General features: G+C 46.5%; 1 protein-coding gene across 1 annotated transcript; it reads right to left on the bottom strand.

The window, feature by feature from the left end:
• Positions 1-6123: 6123 nt before the first annotated feature.
• LOC108107208 (protein gooseberry) lies at positions 6124-8752 on the bottom strand. Its single transcript, XM_017214624.2, has 2 exons — positions 8518-8752; positions 6124-7497 (listed from the first exon to the last, which is right to left on the bottom strand). Exons 1-2 carry the CDS (start codon positions 8570-8572, stop codon positions 6257-6259), a joined length of 1296 nt encoding a protein of 431 aa, XP_017070113.1. The 5' UTR covers positions 8573-8752; the 3' UTR covers positions 6124-6256.
• Positions 8753-17779: the final 9027 nt, after the last annotated feature.

Here is a 17779-nt window from a genome sequence, read left to right as displayed (position 1 = left end):
AGCCCTTCCTGCCGGGCACTCCGGAATTCTCCCGAAGCTAGAACAAGTATACCCGAATATCCGCTTATATAGATCAGCGCGATCAACGGACAAAAACAAGCGTGCGAAAAAAGACAAGAAAACGGCATGTTGTCAAACGTTGAGTTGGCTCAGCCGCAGGCCAAGATTAAGTTGGGATATCGCACCCGAAACCGACGAGGCCTCCGAGATGAAGCCGAAAAGAATGCAGAGCGAGTCAAGGAATCAAGTCTCTGCGAGGGGAACGTGGGCGTTGCTGCATTTTGATTGAAATCAAACACAAAAGCAGATTACAATTTATTTATTTGGGCAAGCGTGTGGGAAAAGTAGAAGATAAGAAGCGGCCGAAGGTCTCAAGAAAGGATGTGTTCGGGAGTTGCGCGTGTGCAGCGGATTATCCTTGTGCACTTGCTACACATCCTCTGCCGAGTCGGCGATAAAAGCAACGGCATTTAAAGGCGACCAAGTTCAAGAGCCGGAGGAGGTTGAGGAGATGAACTCATCAGACAGATTCAGAACCAAAAAGCCGACGGCCACCGGCTCTGATCCCGTTCGCCTGCCTTGGACCCGAATAAATGCGGATTAGTTGCCCGAGAGGGTGCTAAGACGAGTAAACGCCTACACGGCCAAAAGTCATGTCATGTTCGGCCAGAAAGGATTTTGCCTGCCGCTGACACAATTTCTTGCACCTCACTCTGGGCACAGTTCTTTCTTTGGGATAAGGTAACCTGCGTAGATCAATATCTTCCTTCGACCCGAGCTCTAACAAAGCCCTCGGCACGGCTCGGGAATGTTGATTAGTTTTTATTGGATTTTCGGCTTAGGCTTAAAGAAATGCGCAATCTTGGATGCGAATCTGCTAACGAATAAGCAGTGAAATAGACGGCCCACCCCCAACAACCTTTCTATGCCACCTCCCTGGGCGAATCAAATTCAACTTAGTCATGCGGTATTACTTTGTGACGCTTTATGACCATCGCAGATCATCTTGTAGTCGCATTTTTTGCTTTTTGTCAAATTATCAATGATCAGCCACCCAATCCGGAAGCGGATTAGCACAGTATGATCTTGAGTTAGCAATTAAATGTGCAGTCGTAATTACTGATTTCCTTATTAGTAAGGATGATCAGCAAAGTGTGATAACGGACAAATTGAAACTATCTTTAAAATCGTGGATTTTAGTTCAAGTTTATTTAATCATTAATTAAGTATTCTCAAGTAAATAAAATCAAAATGGAAATGGCCACCGTTTCCACGACTTTTTGCAAGGATTGTTGCAATTCATGATGGCTGCCGCCCAGGGAAAAATAAGAATGGCATGTTCAACCCTCAAATGGATGGGAATAGAACTCGCAGCAACTTCAGAGTAGCCTCGGTCACACCAAGCGTTTATAACCGCCAAAAGCAAACATCCACCGAGCATTTCGAAATAAGCGTGAAAATAATCCATCTTTCCGCTAAGCAAGCTGCAGTCCGCTTCCATCACCCCGTCCTTTACTGAGACTTCGACGCACGGCATGCCTCGAACTCCCCTCGGTATCGTCGTTTGCCTTGGCTAGGATCATGGCAGGGCAGCTGCCCAGGGGAGAATGGCAGCAAAAAAGTGTCAAAAAATGTTTCATTTTAGATCTGTTGAAAAATAATGCTCCCGTCTTTGTCCTTTTCCCGTGATTTCTGCACGCTTCACGCTAATTTGCGCGCCTATCAAATAGGAGATGGCAGCGGTGGTGGTGCTGCTGTGCCCGTACGCACTTCCCTTTGCTCAGTGTCCGGGTCTGTATGCTTTTCCAGTTTTCCGATAGCGGCTGCTGCATCCTTTCGCATATTGTTTCACTCTTCCATCCCCTCCTGCCATGGGAATCACTTCCAATGGCGCGGAATATAATTCATTTAAATGATTGGGTTGTTTGTATAGACTGAATACGCAGGGAGGAGTAGCTGTGCTCCGCTAGCCGTGGAAAATATTTTTTCCAATCGTTCACAGAGTTCGGTACCTTTAGCAGTTGGTGGGTGTTCGAGTACAAGGAGATAATGTTTGAATCTTTATATAAAATCTAAGAGCTCCAGACGAGAAAGCTGTTGCCAAACAACCTTAACCTTAGCTTAGAGGCTGACAGAGCTTTGCTGTAACAAGTATCTTTGTAAATAGTGGAAATTACCAACAATTGACTTAATAACAAACGCTTGTCCCGCTTTTTGCTGATAAAAAAGCAGGCAAAGAAACTTTAAACGAATCTACTCGAAAGTATTCGAGCCGGACTCTGTGCGGTGAGAGCACAATACGGCTACAATTACAATTACAAATGCCAGTTGGCGGGTCGGCGAAAGATCAAAGCGAAGCAGAAAGCTGTGCAGGCTAGGAAATAACAGAAAATAACGCTGCCAGCGTGCACAATAACAATGGCAATACAGCTAAAAATAATAAAATATAAGCCAAGGAAAATAGTGTACAGAAAACGGCACAGACACAACGGCAACAAAAGCCATCGCATACCATTTCCATTTCCATCTCCTGCTCTCAAACCAAAACCGAGTTCATCGCCAACTTTCCCAAGCAATGCGAGTATGCAAATATATCACAGCCGGCTGGCTAGTTACCTGATGGATGGTACAGCCGAATGTTCCATGAGTCATCCGCATTGGTGGCCGCGGCTGCTTCCTCGATCCCGCAAGCTTAGAGCAGGTACGACACCAAAGTTACGGTTTGATCACAAGTTGAGCGTAAAATATGCTAAAGATCATCGGGTGTCAGTGTCTGTGTGTGCCTGCAAATAAGCGTAAAATGATCAAAGAATCTTCGCGCGCAATCCCAAGTCTACCTCGCAGTCCTCTTCCCCCCGACCTTTTCTCTGCCATCACCGGGGACAGGATTCGGTCATCTTCTGCAATCGCACACTGCACGTTTACTAACTACGTGTGCGCATTTTGTAAAATAACATTCAATTTGTGCAACCTGATCAAGCCATTGGAGCAGGCTCAGATCGCTGATCGCCCTTCGATGACCATCCAAAAGCCTGCCATAATAAAGAATCAATGTACTCCGTCGTAATCACATTTCTGCGATCCACATTTCAAGTCCCTCGTCTGACGATTGCGCATATTTTTACGCTTGCTTAAAACGGACGAGTGCCGAGCTCAAAGAAGATCGCCGACGGCTCCCACCGTCCCCTCCCGAGCCGAACTTCGTTTAAACTGCCACCATTGGAGATGGAAATTACACGTTGCAGACCTTGATGATGATTTCTGCAATTGCTGGTCAACAGCGGCGGCAATAACAACAATTTGTTCGCATAGCCAGTGCAGACAGCCTGGCTGCTGCCGCTTCAAAGCTGGTCCAATTGGCCAGAGTCGGCACCGTCATCGAAACCAACTCGCAGCTGCATTGCCATTACTCAGCCGATCTAAGGGGCTCCTCCCGGTCTGGGGGGTTCCTTATTGAATTATAATGTTATTTAGTTGCGGCTGCCGCTGCGGCTTCTCCATCGACGTCATCGACGGTGGATTGCAGACTTTGTGGAAGCGATCTTCCCCTGGAGGCTATTCTTCACAGCGATCGAAGACGCTGCTTGCAGTGGCGTATGAAGACATTGTAGGAGGCATATTATTTGGTGGTTTTTAGGTCCCTGCATTAAGTACAAAGGTAGTGTCTGGACATCCGTTACATAAATGTTGATATGCCACCTGTTAATATAGACACACTTGCACTTTGCTCCACTTTTAGAATGCTGCGCTCGATTATAAGCTCACATGCGTAACTCAAACAACCGGCTTATCAAATTTTCCACGCGATTCGATCGAAAATTCATGCGTAAGTGCCCTAAAGCAGTTTTGGATGAAAAAGGCACGCGAGAACCCTCCCTGAGGAACACGAAGCCAGAATCAGACCCTTCAATACCACACAGCGCTCCCAAAACAACGCCGAGAGATACGCTCTAAATTTGCGTTACGTAACGGAATTTAAAGCGTTCCTTATCAGATTGGTTTTAATGTTTTATCAACGCTCGTTGCTCACCGCTCCCATGAACATGATCATGGACGGCTGTTGTTGCTCCTCGGCTGCGCCATTTAATACGTAAATAATTTTTAATGGATATGTAATAAATATTTTTGGCGTGCGGTTCGAAGCAGGCGAATGAGTGTGTGAAAAATAAGCGGAAAATTTCCAAAACGTCAACACTTGAAAATTGTATATTAATTCATCAGCAGACGGTTCTATCTTAGCGGATCTCGTGTCGGTAATGGTTGTAAATTACCGCTAAAATCGTTTGCATGATCGATTAGGTGCAAGTACCATGGCATCCGCAGAAGAAGAGATATTTCCTTAACATCAGATATATATATATTGAAATCGAGAATAATTTCATAATTTCCCATCACCAAATCTAGCTTCCGGAGATACACCTTCAGTCAAATCACTTACCACACAAGAAGTCTGTGTTGAAAGGAAGAGGCCCGAATTCGCATGCTACCGACTCCTACTTGACTATCGAAAACGCATAAATCACGGGATTCTTTTCTTTGTCGGGAGGGCCTTTCAACAGTCTTGTCAAATGTGCCGCTACGCACTCCGGCTTACATCTTAGCCTTCGCCTGGCCACACAAATTAAATTTGTATAAAAATATCAAAGTTGGTGGCCAAACGGGACAAACGAAGCCGCAGGCTACTGTATGGCTTGGGAATGCCAGAGTGGAACCAGGCAACTGCCTTCCCCAGGACGAGATGTGCGATCAATTATGATTGTCACAGTTGACACACATTATCGCCCCTGTAGAGGCCCCGAACCTGTCGTCGTCGCAGGACCCTCCAGTTGCCTGGGCTGACAAGTTCCGGCGATACGAGCTAATTGATGTTTTCATTTGGGCACTCGGGCGGCCGGAGAACGTTTTCATTCTAGGTGTAAGTGCGACGCCCGCTGAGCACACATAATTGAGAGAAGCGGGAAGGTCCTGAAGAAAGACACCCATCTCCGAGGTCCTAGATCGCCCTACCTACGGCTGTACCAGCAGCACCACCCAAGATCTCGATCGGCTCTAACTAGTGCATGGGGAGAAGCCTGCTACAAGTACGAGCTGTGCCCTCCCTCGCTGTCAGTTTGTCAATGGCTTTGTTCACTCCTGTGTGCACTGGTTGTCTTTCGGGTCCTCTCATCTTTAGCCAGGCCCACATTTTGGCGGCATCTTGAAAGTCCGGCCTCAGTGACGTTGGTGGTCGCCGGGCACTGCTCATATTTTGCAGATCTCCTTTGTCAATTGCTCTATTTTGCTGCGATGTGTGTGGGTCCCACAAACAATGCCCGGATCCTAAATTATTTTCGTATTATCGAATCCGCAGTACGTGTTTGTCGTCTTTGTCTCTAATTGTTTAATTGTCAGATCATGAGTCGTCTTGTCTGGCCATGTCAGAGGAGCGCCCTCATCCAAGCTACAAGCGATTTTTGGGCGATCGACATGTTAGGACATTGTCAGCTTGTCATTTAGGGGACATTTTCTGTACTATTTTGAAGGATTAGGCTTTTGTGCTTGTTAACCTGTTAGGATGCCGGTGGATCATGCACAAGGCAGCTCATGTGTGTGGTCCCTAGACGTTGGAGATAATGTTATTAGTTTAATTGCTTGTATTTTAATAATCGGATACACATTGTAAGACAATAGAAAATCGAGTTTAGAGATAGGTTCGACCAACGTGCAGAGCGGTTTTAAAATCCATTCTCTTTGAAAGCTAAAGATACTCCAAGCAGGACTAGGTTCTGTTGTTGTATCATCAATCTAAACACCATCTAAAGGCATAACTAACTATACAATATTAACTGTAGGCTTAACCAAATATAGAGGAATCGCGCAGAATGTCGTTAAGTGTTACTCCTAAGGATAAGATCGCATCTTTTAAGAAGTGATTACTGATTTTTAACGGCGTAATAAGATTAAGTCGCCAACTTCGTTTTGGAATCGTACTAAAGCAATTCGGAGACTATTAATTCATTTTTGGCTGCAGTCTCGTAGACAAGAAAATTAAATGAATTCAAACTACTGAATAACTTAAACAAAACTTTTAAAAGTATTCCATAAAAACCAATGCTATTTTTAAATTTGATGTTTCAACTTTTATTGTTTGATTGTTGCTCTTCTAACTTATATTTAACAAGAACATTATTCTTAAAATACGATTTAAAATTATTTTGGACAGTCTTAAAGGGCTTCGAATTGACTTATGGATAGTATTAAGGTATGAGGTACCGACTTAGAATCCAAAGTAGGGATAGGCAGGAGCAGTAGCCATCATGGTGCTCTTCTGATCGACCTGATGGTGGTAGGCGCCAATATGGTTGCTTGCAGCAGTTGTGGGAGGGAAAAAGGAGCCAGCAAAGTTGTAGCTATCCCATGAGGAGGGGTGGTGCGATCCTGAGGCGGCGGCTGATGCAAACTGCGATCGGAGCTGCTCTGCGGATGTGGCAGCATTCGGAGGCATGGAATAGGCTGCGGAAACTGTAGATGGGTAAGCAGTGCTGCTCGATCCCACACCGTAGGTGGAGTTCATGAACTCATTTCCGGTTCCTGGCTGCTGGGCTTGCGTCTGGACGGGACTGTGGGCAGCCGAGCTGCTACCAGAGGTGCTACTGGCCGGGGACATGGAAGCCACAGATCCGCCGTAGCCAGCTTGATTGTCATAGGCAACTCCCGATGATGGCCAAGACTGGGAACTGTACAGGCCCATTCCCATATTGTGAGCAGGGGCGGAGCTGGCCGTGGCAGTAGCTCCGTAGGATGCGGCTGTAGGAGCAAAGCTAGGCACCTGCTGGGTGTTAAGCTGCTTGCGTAGACGAGCACGGCGGTTAGAGAACCAGACTTGGACGCGTGCCTCAGTCAATCCTGTGCTTTGGGCCAGCTCTTCTCGGGTGTAAACGTCAGGATACTGAGTGCGAGAGAAGATACGCTCCAAGGCATCAATCTGGTCGTTGGAGAAGGTGGTACGGGACCGCCTTTGCTTCCTCTTCAGCTGCACACTGGGTTCGGCGTCGTCCTCGCTCTCATCCTCGCTTCCCGCTGATCCAGCTCCACCGCCGAGGATGCCGTCAATGCTGTGTGAGGTTCCTGGTCCGGAGGATCCACGCAGAAGGCGCGAAATGGAGCTCACGGATGGAGCGTTTTGCTTGTCACACACTCCGGCTTCGATAAGCTTGGCACGAATCTCCCAGCTGAAGATTCCAGGTTGCGCCTGTTTTAGTTCCTCAATCCTGGACTCAATGTCGGGTGTGGCCACACGGGGCTTGCTGCCGCCTATCACTCCTGGGCGAATAGAGCCGGTCTCCTGGAAGCGGTTCAAAATCTTCGAGACGCACCCGTGGGAGACACGTAGCTGCCGGGAAATCACGCACGGACGAACCCCAGCGGCTGCCATCTCAACAATTTGGCGCCGAATGTGGTTAGGTAGTGGGCGACCATTGATGAAGACGCCGCCAAGTTGGTTTACGCGACCTTGTCCTAAAAGAAAAAAGGAAGAGCAGGTTTAGTACATTTTCAAGGCAAAATTTGTTCGTCCGTGTCTGATTCTATTACAAAATCTTAAGTACGTTGTGGCCTTATTTTCGGGCCATCTTTTAAATAATTTTTTGTTTTGCTCTATTGAGTGGAATCAAGTAATCTAGTTAGCCAGCATTGACCACTTCACTGGTTTGCATTCGAAGTGCACTAAGCAGGATAAGCCCGAGGATCAATTTGCACGATCTTTTGTTGCAGAGATGCACAAACGATTCGATGGCCATTTGTAGACATAACAAAACGCAAATTGGCAATTTACGTAGGCCTTTTCAAGAGAATGGAAAACATCTCGCCGACGGTGGCGGTGGCGGGGAAAAATACCGATCTTGCTGGAAAACGAAGCTGCGAACGCAGCTGCATTCCGGCTTGGCTCATGCAATCAAATCAAACTAATAATCCATAAGCGCTGCGGACGCCCAGCTGTGCCGGCTAATACAAGTGTGTATATATGAAAAGGCGGCCCCAAAACAGCCGAAAAGAGAAATAAAGTCCCAGTCTCAGCCCATGTGCAGGGTCTGTTGTTTGGGGCGCTGACGTTACTCAGCTACGTGATACACAAGACCCCAAGCTCGACGCAGACACTGAGCCGATTCAAGATCAAAGCCCAGCGCCACGAAGCCGCCAGGGAAGGAGACGAGCCATAAGATGAGACATGAGCTGGCCAGACGGCCGCGCCAAAAAGTCTGCAAAGTCCGCTCTGGAAGCTGCGGCTGGCTGTGGCTGGGCCTGTGCCTGGGTCTGGGTCTGACTGGCCAAGTTGCCGATCACAATCAATAAGTCAAAAAGCTGATCATGCTGCCGACCGGGTAATGATCTCTCGTTTAAAAACAGCGGGCGAAAGCGCTGCCCCAAATGATGAGCCAGCACTTTTCTATGACCGAGTCTGGCGTTTTGTACCCGTAATTGTGGTAATTGGTAATGCTCGTTGTGGTCTGTGATCCACTATCTACGATCGGTGCTTACCTTGGAAGGGATATCCAGCAAAGTAGGGTGTCATGTTGATAGCCGAAACCGCCATTTATTTAACAGTAATCCGTTGGAGAGTTTTTCGGGAGTATTGACAACACTTCTTCTTCGACTTTCCGAATAAGATCTTCACAGTTAACTAAGTTAGAATATTCTCGGTGGTGAGGTATACAGAATTAAACCCAGCTCTGCTAAAGCGAATGCGCAGTGAATGGTGATGCTGCTCGTTTGCTTGACAGCTCGAAACTGATTTTGAAACGGTCAACCACAAGACTAAAACGAATCCATGAGATTCTCAGAGCCAAGAAAACCAGTTTTCGTCGGCGGGGAAGCCGTGCTAGCGAGGGTGGAAATGCAGGCAGCCGGTCGAGGCAAGAGCGAGAGGCGGCGATCGCCCGAGAGTGCCGCCGTTGGTTAGAGCGGATCAGTCGCTTAGCCTTCCCGTGTATGCTAGAGTAGATACGTCGAGCCAGAAAAGAGAGAGAGGCCAAGAGAGTTTTCATAGTATGGCTGCAATTTCGCTTAGCTCCGCCCCCGGAAAACCGAACTGAACTGGGTTTTATATTCCCCCTGGCTGATCTGACTGCAGGGAAACTCCGAGTGGGCTTTGGCTGTGAACTCTATTATGATTGTTTATTTTATATGCGCTTGATTTGGAGTTATGCCCCGGGCCGGGATCTAAGGTTTAAGGTGGGTGGGATGCCCTAAGAGTCAGAGTAAGAGCTGATTGCGCATATCGTAATGATGATGTAAATGCGGTTTCTTGAAACCTTATATTTCTGATACGCAAAAATAGATTGCTATTATAGACCCGTACAAAAGCAAATACTTTTCCGCGTTCAATGAATGGGTGAAGAAAGCAGAAAGCGAAAAGTTACTAAGCCTCCCCCCAGCCGTATACCACTGGTATCAGGCTATGAAACGCATTTAACTTGCATTCGTTTCTGGCCAAATGACGCCCTCGCCAAATCAATGGCCTTGAGCTAAATGCGGAATGGCTTGGTCTCAGATACACGAGTCTACTTCAGTCTGCGGCAGGATTTTTCTTTCAGACAAGTTCAATCAATTGATTCTGATGACGCTGCTTTCAACTAAGAGGTAGCTGGGCAAGTGACCCAAGAACTCATCGGGCGACAATGGTTCAACTTGGAGACACGACTCATTAAAGTTGATTTCGCATCTGCGATTCAATTACTGCAGCCGCTGTGTGCCTACACTAATTAGAAAGAAGACCATCTTCGAAACAACTCCCAAACTTAATATTCATAAGAAAAAGAGAGGGAATGCTAATACGCGTGGCCGAGTGGGAAGCTGGAAAAAACATTTTCGCACGGCCAAAAAGGAAGAGGAAAAGTAAACTCCATTTCCGAGTGCATGACTTTTGGTTAATTTTCTGAGAGTGCTAGGCTATGAACTGGCGGCCGAAATCAAAGAGTTTTTGGCCATGTTGCGTATACGCCGCGTGTGCGAGCATTGAAATTATGCGGCATCATATCCAAGGTAAGGCTGTGGACGTAAACAATGTAGACGAAGTTGTTGCCACTGTTGTTGGAGCTGGCAATTGCCGAGATACTTGCCGAGCGAGCACGTATGTGTCTGTGTCTGTGAGATACTTGTGGCGTGGGTGCGACGCTGAATGCGGTGCCATTTGGCAATAATTGTGGGTCTATTGTTTGGTTGGCCGCCACGCTCCGTGTGTGGCTTCGCCGCGAGGCAATCGCTCAAGTCGTTTGACAACTGAAACTGCTACTGTGCGATTGGCAAAATCGCCAAAGCCGGCACCGCCTCAGATGCAGATACCGATATGAATTGTGTGTCAGCGGGAATGATGAATCTGTATCTATTGAACATTCAACTGGCAAGTGTTCGGCCTCCGTTTTATCTTCGCTGACTGTCCCTGTGCTTCACATTCAGCTCTCCTTCATTCGCTTTCGCATTGACCTGCACCAACTTTTCGATATATATACGCCATCCGTTGCAAACAAATAGTCCCGACGCACTGGATGGCGAAACACTTTTCATCCATTGACTCTGGCATTTTGTGGGAATTTTTAATATTTTTTGTAAGTCAGCCGCAGACCGATGTATTTGCCTAGCTGTCGAACTGAATATTGGGGGTATCAGCTCAAGTTGGAAAATTTGTTGGCGAACCGGCAGGCAAACGTCTGTCGGCGACCAAAGGAATTGACTTGAGTGATGGCTTTAAAATGCTATGGAATTCAATTTCTTTCTTTCAAGCGGAGGACCATGACAGGCAATGGCAAAGGGCTTTCTCGTATTTATGCAAGTTACTCCCCAAACAACTTTCTGGTCGGGAACAATTTTTCATAAACGTCGTATATTAGGGTGTAATTCAGAGCCCTTCAAACACTGGGCTAATGATTACCAAAGCGCTTCCAATAAATACAGCTGAAAAATAACCACTAACGCCCATATGTCAGCTTAGCTGAAGGTAGCCGTAGGCTACAACAACATATGCTGGGGCAGAGGCAGTGGCAAGGGCAAAGCGGTGGAACAAGAAAACTAAATTAAAACTCAACCGCAACTGTTTACACAGCAAATGTTACCACAAAGGGGCGGCTTGGCGCACCAAAGCCTCCAACTGACTCCAAACTGAAATCCCAGAGCGACCTAAGCCCGTAAATGATTAATTAAGGCGGCTACTTTGCAGAGGAGGATCCGGCGAACAGCTCGGACAGTTGGCCGGCGAGGTGAGAAGAGTAATATGTACAAATATATCACTCCTTCGGAACGGTTAAAAACGAATTAATAATGTGTGATCGGAGGCCGCCCCCAAAAACGTGGAACACCAGTTGGTGGATTCCAGAAGAGAACCCACTAATTGCGCAGTCAGTCCTAAGGGTATTGCAGCCAATCAAGATCGTTGTGCGGGCGGCCACGCGCACCTCTTAGATGACATGGCAAAGGATGTCTCAAACGCTGGCCCAAGGACCGCTTGGCTTATGATGGCCGCACAAAGAATGCCATTATGTGCATGATCTGTGGTTTCCCTTTCACTCCGCGCAGCTCTGTTTGCGGCTCTTTGTCGGCAACAGTGTGAACATAATAGGGGAGTGGAGTGAGCTGAGTTAGGGGAGGACACCCAAGCCGCTGGTCTGGACCGCCACCATCGATGTGTGAATTCTAACAGCCCCGGTCGGCGTTTAGTCGTAAATAATGACTTTGAGATTCGGTCACAGTCGCTGAAATGTGGTACACGGACTCTTTCAAACACAAGAATCTAGACAGATCGTCGAGAATAATGATCAAGATGAAGATTGAGACCCAACATAATTGCCCCCGGCGTAGCGCCTTCGATTATCGCATTCCTGTTAATTTTAGACTGATCCTTGATTAGCACTCCGCTCGCCTTCTAATAGGGATATTATCTCGCAGTCCTACGATTTGATCTCCTGGACTTCTCAACACTTCGTGTTGCATGGCGTCAAGCCATATAATTTGTTTAGCATCCTCGCAGCTGTGAGAAGAGGTGTGATATCAATGATTATAATTATAACACTAAAAGGGTTTCGTCGACCATGCATTCTTGTGGATTGTGAGATTTCCATTAAGGTGCAGACTTCCACACGGCTTTTCGGAAAAAATGCGTTTTTCGATCCACTTCAACTCCTGCTCCTCTCATCCGTGGAAAATAATTCATTCTTTATCACAATGTGATTAGAACTAATTTGACACTGAAATATTAGCATGGTAGCTCCCATCCAGATACCGCGAGAGAGAGGTCCCCGAGGAATAATCACGCAACGCAATCAATCCTTTGACTATGATGCATATGACGAGACGGCCCATAGTTTTGAGCAGCAACCAAAGAAAAGCATAAATAATCCGAAAAGGCAGAATTCCCTGCTCACTGCTTTCCCGCATTGATTTATTTACCATAGTAAATATAAATGCATTCGAAATGCATTTTAGTTATGCGCTGAGGCAGCCACCAATCTTCGAAATTATCGACTTCAGCTCCATCTGAAAATGAAATATAAATAATTATTGAGGGGCTTACAGATCCACTGAAAACAGCGATTCGTGCTTATAGTTCTACCTTTAATTAAAAACACATTTCTTGGGTCCATTTCGGTTCCAGTTGCATCTGAAAATCGATTTGATACAATTTCAATTTTGTTGACTTTTCCCAAAGTGACAATTGGGATGCGTGATTTTCAATTATTCCCAGCTGAATCGATTCGTCAGTCGGCGGATGTCAAAGTGGGGCATTGTTGCTCTCAAATCTCTGCAACCGTTTTTGTGGCATCAAGTCCAGTTCCCGTTAAGCCGAGTGCGATGTCTCGTGCCGAGCTTTGATGCTCAAATGGAACCGGAAGGTTTCTTTTCGGCGAGTGTGAAGAATTGAGCTGCATGTTATCTTCCGTTGATTTAATTAGATTTCGATTTGTTCCGCCATTTTCGCATTTAATTGATGTTTAGTTCCTGGAATCGAAGACTGCCATTGAACAGGTTTTGAAGATGCCGCCGACCAGATATACCTTCAACTACATTTTTCGGTCTAACATCCTGGGATCGTTATAAATTTGTATTTAGTGCGATTGGGGTAAAATTAGAACAACTCAATCTTTCTGATAACAAACTCGATCTGGTTTAAAAGTTAAAAAACTCGCCGCGTACATGCATATTTAATTTGAAAAATCTGAAAATAATTTACTGTTTTTAGTGGGCGTTCAAATCAATTTGCAATAAGCGTCCAAACGTCTTTAGGCCGATTAACACATTTGATATCATCATCGTCATTATCATTATCATCGCTTTATGCTAATTTTCCTGCCCAGCTAAAGCCCACGAAAACGCTGTGCCCCTGCTTCCACCTTAAGGAACTAATTTAATTAGCATAATTTGGCAACACCTTTTCGGCTTTTGTGGCAACACCTACTAACCTACAAGCAGATGCGTATATTCCGGATTGCCGTTAGATACTCGTACTTTTGTTTGTGCGTTTAGGCCAAAAAGCGCTGCTAACGCGATTGGCAACGCCAGCGCAGGATGTAGGAAGGGAGAAGTTGACTAAGTTGGCGTGTCAAATCGATCATTGGCACAGTTTGACAAGTCTATTTGGCTCGACAAGTAAGTGAAGAAGGAAGAAGGAAACAAAGCCTGGACAAACAGAGCCAGCGACCACCGGCAGTTTCGGTCTGGCCTAGTCCAGACGTAGAGTCGCCCGCCGGACGGGACAGAGCGTAACACTTACGATTTGTAATGGCCCCTAATCATGCGACAAAAAATATCGCAGTGTAGCAGCATACCAGCAGGGCTTGGACCGCCAACAGGTAGCCGCTTTAGCCTGTGCAGAACCTCCGCGAAGCGGCAGTCTGCGGTTCGAGTGTTAATGGTTTGTTAGTACGCGGCGGTGTCCTTGCTTTCTATCGTCCTTGAAGAATTGCCATTGCTACAACCACCCACCCAGCCCCCGTCAGACACACCGCAATTATGACTCCTGTGGTCGTTGTGTTTGCGTTAATTTAGTTATCTTCCAGGTGTGCATGCGATTTTCGCCGGAAATTGACAGTCGGCGGTCGAAAACCACAGATCTTTGATTTAGCATGCACTGTTTAAAAACACATTCGGCAGCCTATAAGCCAGTTTTAGTGCCAATGCCCAACGATAAACACCCAGACAATACTATACTCTCGGCTCATAAATCTGCAAAAATCTGCACCGTCCCGCTCCAACGATTGGCGGTTGCATGCTTAGCAAATTACTCAACAGCTAGTCGGGTGATCCCGTCGGGCAGGCGAAGGGCTGACCCTTCAATAAATTATAACGAACTGCTCGCTGCAGAACGCCCCCCGCCAAACGTATTGCTGCCTGCCAAGCTCGCCCCGCCATGTGGGAGACGACACGCAGTCTGCAGTTTTCGCAGACCAGGATTGGGGCAGTGGGGCCACGGGCTAAAAGGTCCAGGTCAAGATCGCGGAGAAAAGGATGAATGTGTCAGCAGCTTGCTCAAAGCAAATGCCGCTGGGGGTTTCCTTTCGGGCGGGCTTTTAATTTATGTTATTGATGTGAAAGCTATCCGGAATGCACTGAGAAAAATCTGATAGCGAAAAAGCCGATGCAATGCAGAACGACATTGCTCATCTGCAAGGGTGTGGGAAAATATTTCCAGATGTATGAGTAGATGCTATATTTCGGTGAAGGCTGCACTTCGAATTTTGCGTGAGGAGCTAAAAAAAATACGCAAAGCTGAGAAAAAGGCCAAATGAGTTACGGATTTGCAATCGCTTAAGCTGAGTGCCAATCTGAGCCGGCTCCAAGCCGCAGTCATATAAACAAATGAACATATGTAAAATCCATGCTCGACAGCGGCCACGACAACTTTGGCTGAAGCTGATGTTTTTTTACGACTTGGCACAGAGTTTCTGAGGGGTCTGCTCGGTCTGCTCAGTCTGCAGTGACTGGACAAAGTGGCCGACAAAAGTCTTTTGGAGATCCATGCGCTTCAAGCTTCGGGTTCAGCGGGCTGCTGACTGAAATGGCTTTGAAGCGCACATTTGCCAAAGTGATCGTAAAAATGCCAAGCCAAATACCTTGAGCACGTCAAGCGCGGCAATTAAAATTGAACTTTTATGTTACAATGACATATAGCCCAGTCGCAGGCCCGGGTTGGGCCGCGCCGGAGCGCCTTAGCGCTCAAATGAGATGCTGATGGGTGGCGGCGAGGAGTCGGGCGGGGCACTCCCAGTGAAGTGGAAAGGCCATGCGTGTGAACGAGGTAAGATCAAAGCTCGCGCCGCAGCCAAGCACTTGCAACTGGGAAAAGGACACAGAGAGCGAGCGAGAGATCTCTTTTGGTTCGGCTGGACAATGCAAATGCCGAGGCCGAGGCCGAGCCGGGGCCGGGTCCCGTGCAGTTTGGTTTCACAATTTAATTGCAAATAAATTGAGTTTTTGGTACTTCATTTAAGCGAAACTCGCTAAGCCCTCGTGGACCAGCGGATCCATCAAAGTCGGCTGAAGATGTCTTTTTACAGTGTTCAAAGTTGGCTTTTAGGAGGCTCCCTGCACAAGACAAAAACTCGAAACGAATTGTTTGCATGAAATTAAAATGGTTTCCTATTCAAGCCAACAAAAATTTGTTTTTTGTTTTAAGGGCTATCCCGAATGGCATATCTTGGCTCTTCTTGCTTCCTGGAACGCCAATCGACAAATTCTCCCACTTGTACCTTGCCTTATAATGAGGTTCCGCTAACTGATCCATCAAGACTCCGTTAGAGGACTGTCAACAGATGCACAGGAACTCTGAAATTAGGCACACAGTTAAAAATCCGTCGGTAGCTGATGGCCAAACGGAAGGCACAACAAACAGACTGACGAGCCAACAAATATTGAACAATCGCATATGACAGATCGCTCGTCCATCTGGACAGGCCAAGGAGGAGTACAAGTGAAAATTAGGCACACACACGCGCTCGCATACACACATCCAAGAGGGTTGTCAAACAGTTTTCACTCCTTCATGCTAAATTTGCAAGGCAAACAAACGCCGTCGTTGGTCCCGCTGGACTCTGTCTCAGCAGACCCGGTGGCAGCTCAAGGACGACGGAGGTGTCACCACGGCGGGGTGCCACATAGCTCAGCAAGTGTCAGGCTGTAGGCTTGGTGACTTAGCTACTCGTTTGGGATTCGGTAGTTATTGGCCCCAGCAATAGCCAGATGCTAGTAGGTCGTTCTGGGAAGACCTCGCCTATTCATACAAGTGGATAATAATTTTGAAGAACTCCTACGTCCCCATCCCATGGTCCTTTGCGGGGCTCGAAAGCGGTTTACGATCTCGTGATTTTGAATGAATTTGTCCGCACTCACACTTGCCATTTACTGCCCCTTGTAATGATCTATAGAGCAAGTTTTATGCATGCGCTGCTTGGCGACAAAATTTACAGCCCTCTGTAAATCAAGATTGCTCAGAGTGGCTAACATGTGCTCTGATTCGGGGAAGACTGTCCTTAGAATTTGACGAACAGTTTACGGCGTTCATAAAATCCTTTCGGTAGTCTTTTGAGAATTTAATACATTTTTACACCCACACCCATTGATTTTCATTCTCGTTTATGGAACGCTAATTGAAGGCTTTGTCGACACATATTAACTGGAAAGTGCCCCGAAGAGTGTGAAATGCAGTTCTCGCACGTCTTGTATCAAGCTCTTACTCGTATTTCGGAATTATCAGTTTTATACGCGTTTCTCTTAAGAAATGTTTCTTGAAATCTTGCTGCCTTTTTGTAAGTTCGAGTTTTTCTTTCGGAAAATCCATTATGCACTGTTCAGCCTTTAATATTTGAAAAAGAAGTAGGAGTACTCAGGCTCCAAAACAGGAACAAAAATGAACAAGCCGCATTTATAGTCTGGTTTCCGCTTAACGGAGTCCTTAAACATTTTTGGCTCCCTATCAAAAGTTTTGAAGCATTCGTTGCCACGCATGAGGAACTCCGATAATTGAAAACTGTCAATACGCAAATTAGGAAATTTGTCATGTTTGTCGTGACCAAGTGCTTGTGGTCCCGGTCTGAGCACGGAAATGGGCGGAGACGCAATCAATTAATGCCTCGAATGGGAATGTCCGTTTGACTCATTTGCATTGCCAGTGCCTTTGCTCAAGTACTTGGGTAACGCAGTGAACTCAAGAGTACGGTAGTACGGGGTCCTTGCATGACGCTTCATTAGCACCGATTTTTATGCTGATTATCGCAGGGACTTCAGGTCGGCTTATCAGTTCAATTCCACTTTAGATTGCCCAGGAATGTTTCATCAGCCTGCCAGCTCATTCAGCTCAATTCAGATCCGGGCTGAAGTATGCTGTAATGTTATTATAGATCTGAGATTTGCATGTGGCCTGCTGCCATACATTTAATCTCATACGCACACAAAGGACGAGAAGCAGCCATTTTTCATGTCCGTCCATCCCCTGTCCCTTTCTCACCCTGGAAGCCAGATGCAGGCGGCATGAGCGTATCCTTAATATGCGTAAACTTCACGCTTAATTCTTTATATTATGATGATGTCCTTTCGCTGTTTTCGCTTTTGTTCGTCGGTCTTTCAATTTTTCAAAACTGCAGACCGTCCTGACTGTACCAGGTGTGACTGCCTTTGCCGTTAATGGCTGTTGATAGATTTTTATGTTTGTATATTGGCAATTGGCTGTCCCAGTTGGGTATAGAATAGCCTGGATTAAGGACTAGCTTTAACATGACTTCGTGCTATGCTCTTGCTAGCTCTCAATGTAATACTTCAA

The sequence above is a fragment of the Drosophila eugracilis genome, unplaced genomic scaffold (genome assembly GCF_018153835.1).
Source record: "Drosophila eugracilis isolate 14026-0451.02 unplaced genomic scaffold, ASM1815383v1 contig_1765, whole genome shotgun sequence".
Lineage (NCBI taxonomy): Eukaryota > Metazoa > Arthropoda > Insecta > Diptera > Drosophilidae > Drosophila > Drosophila eugracilis.
This window is presented reverse-complemented; position numbering and strand designations above follow the sequence as displayed.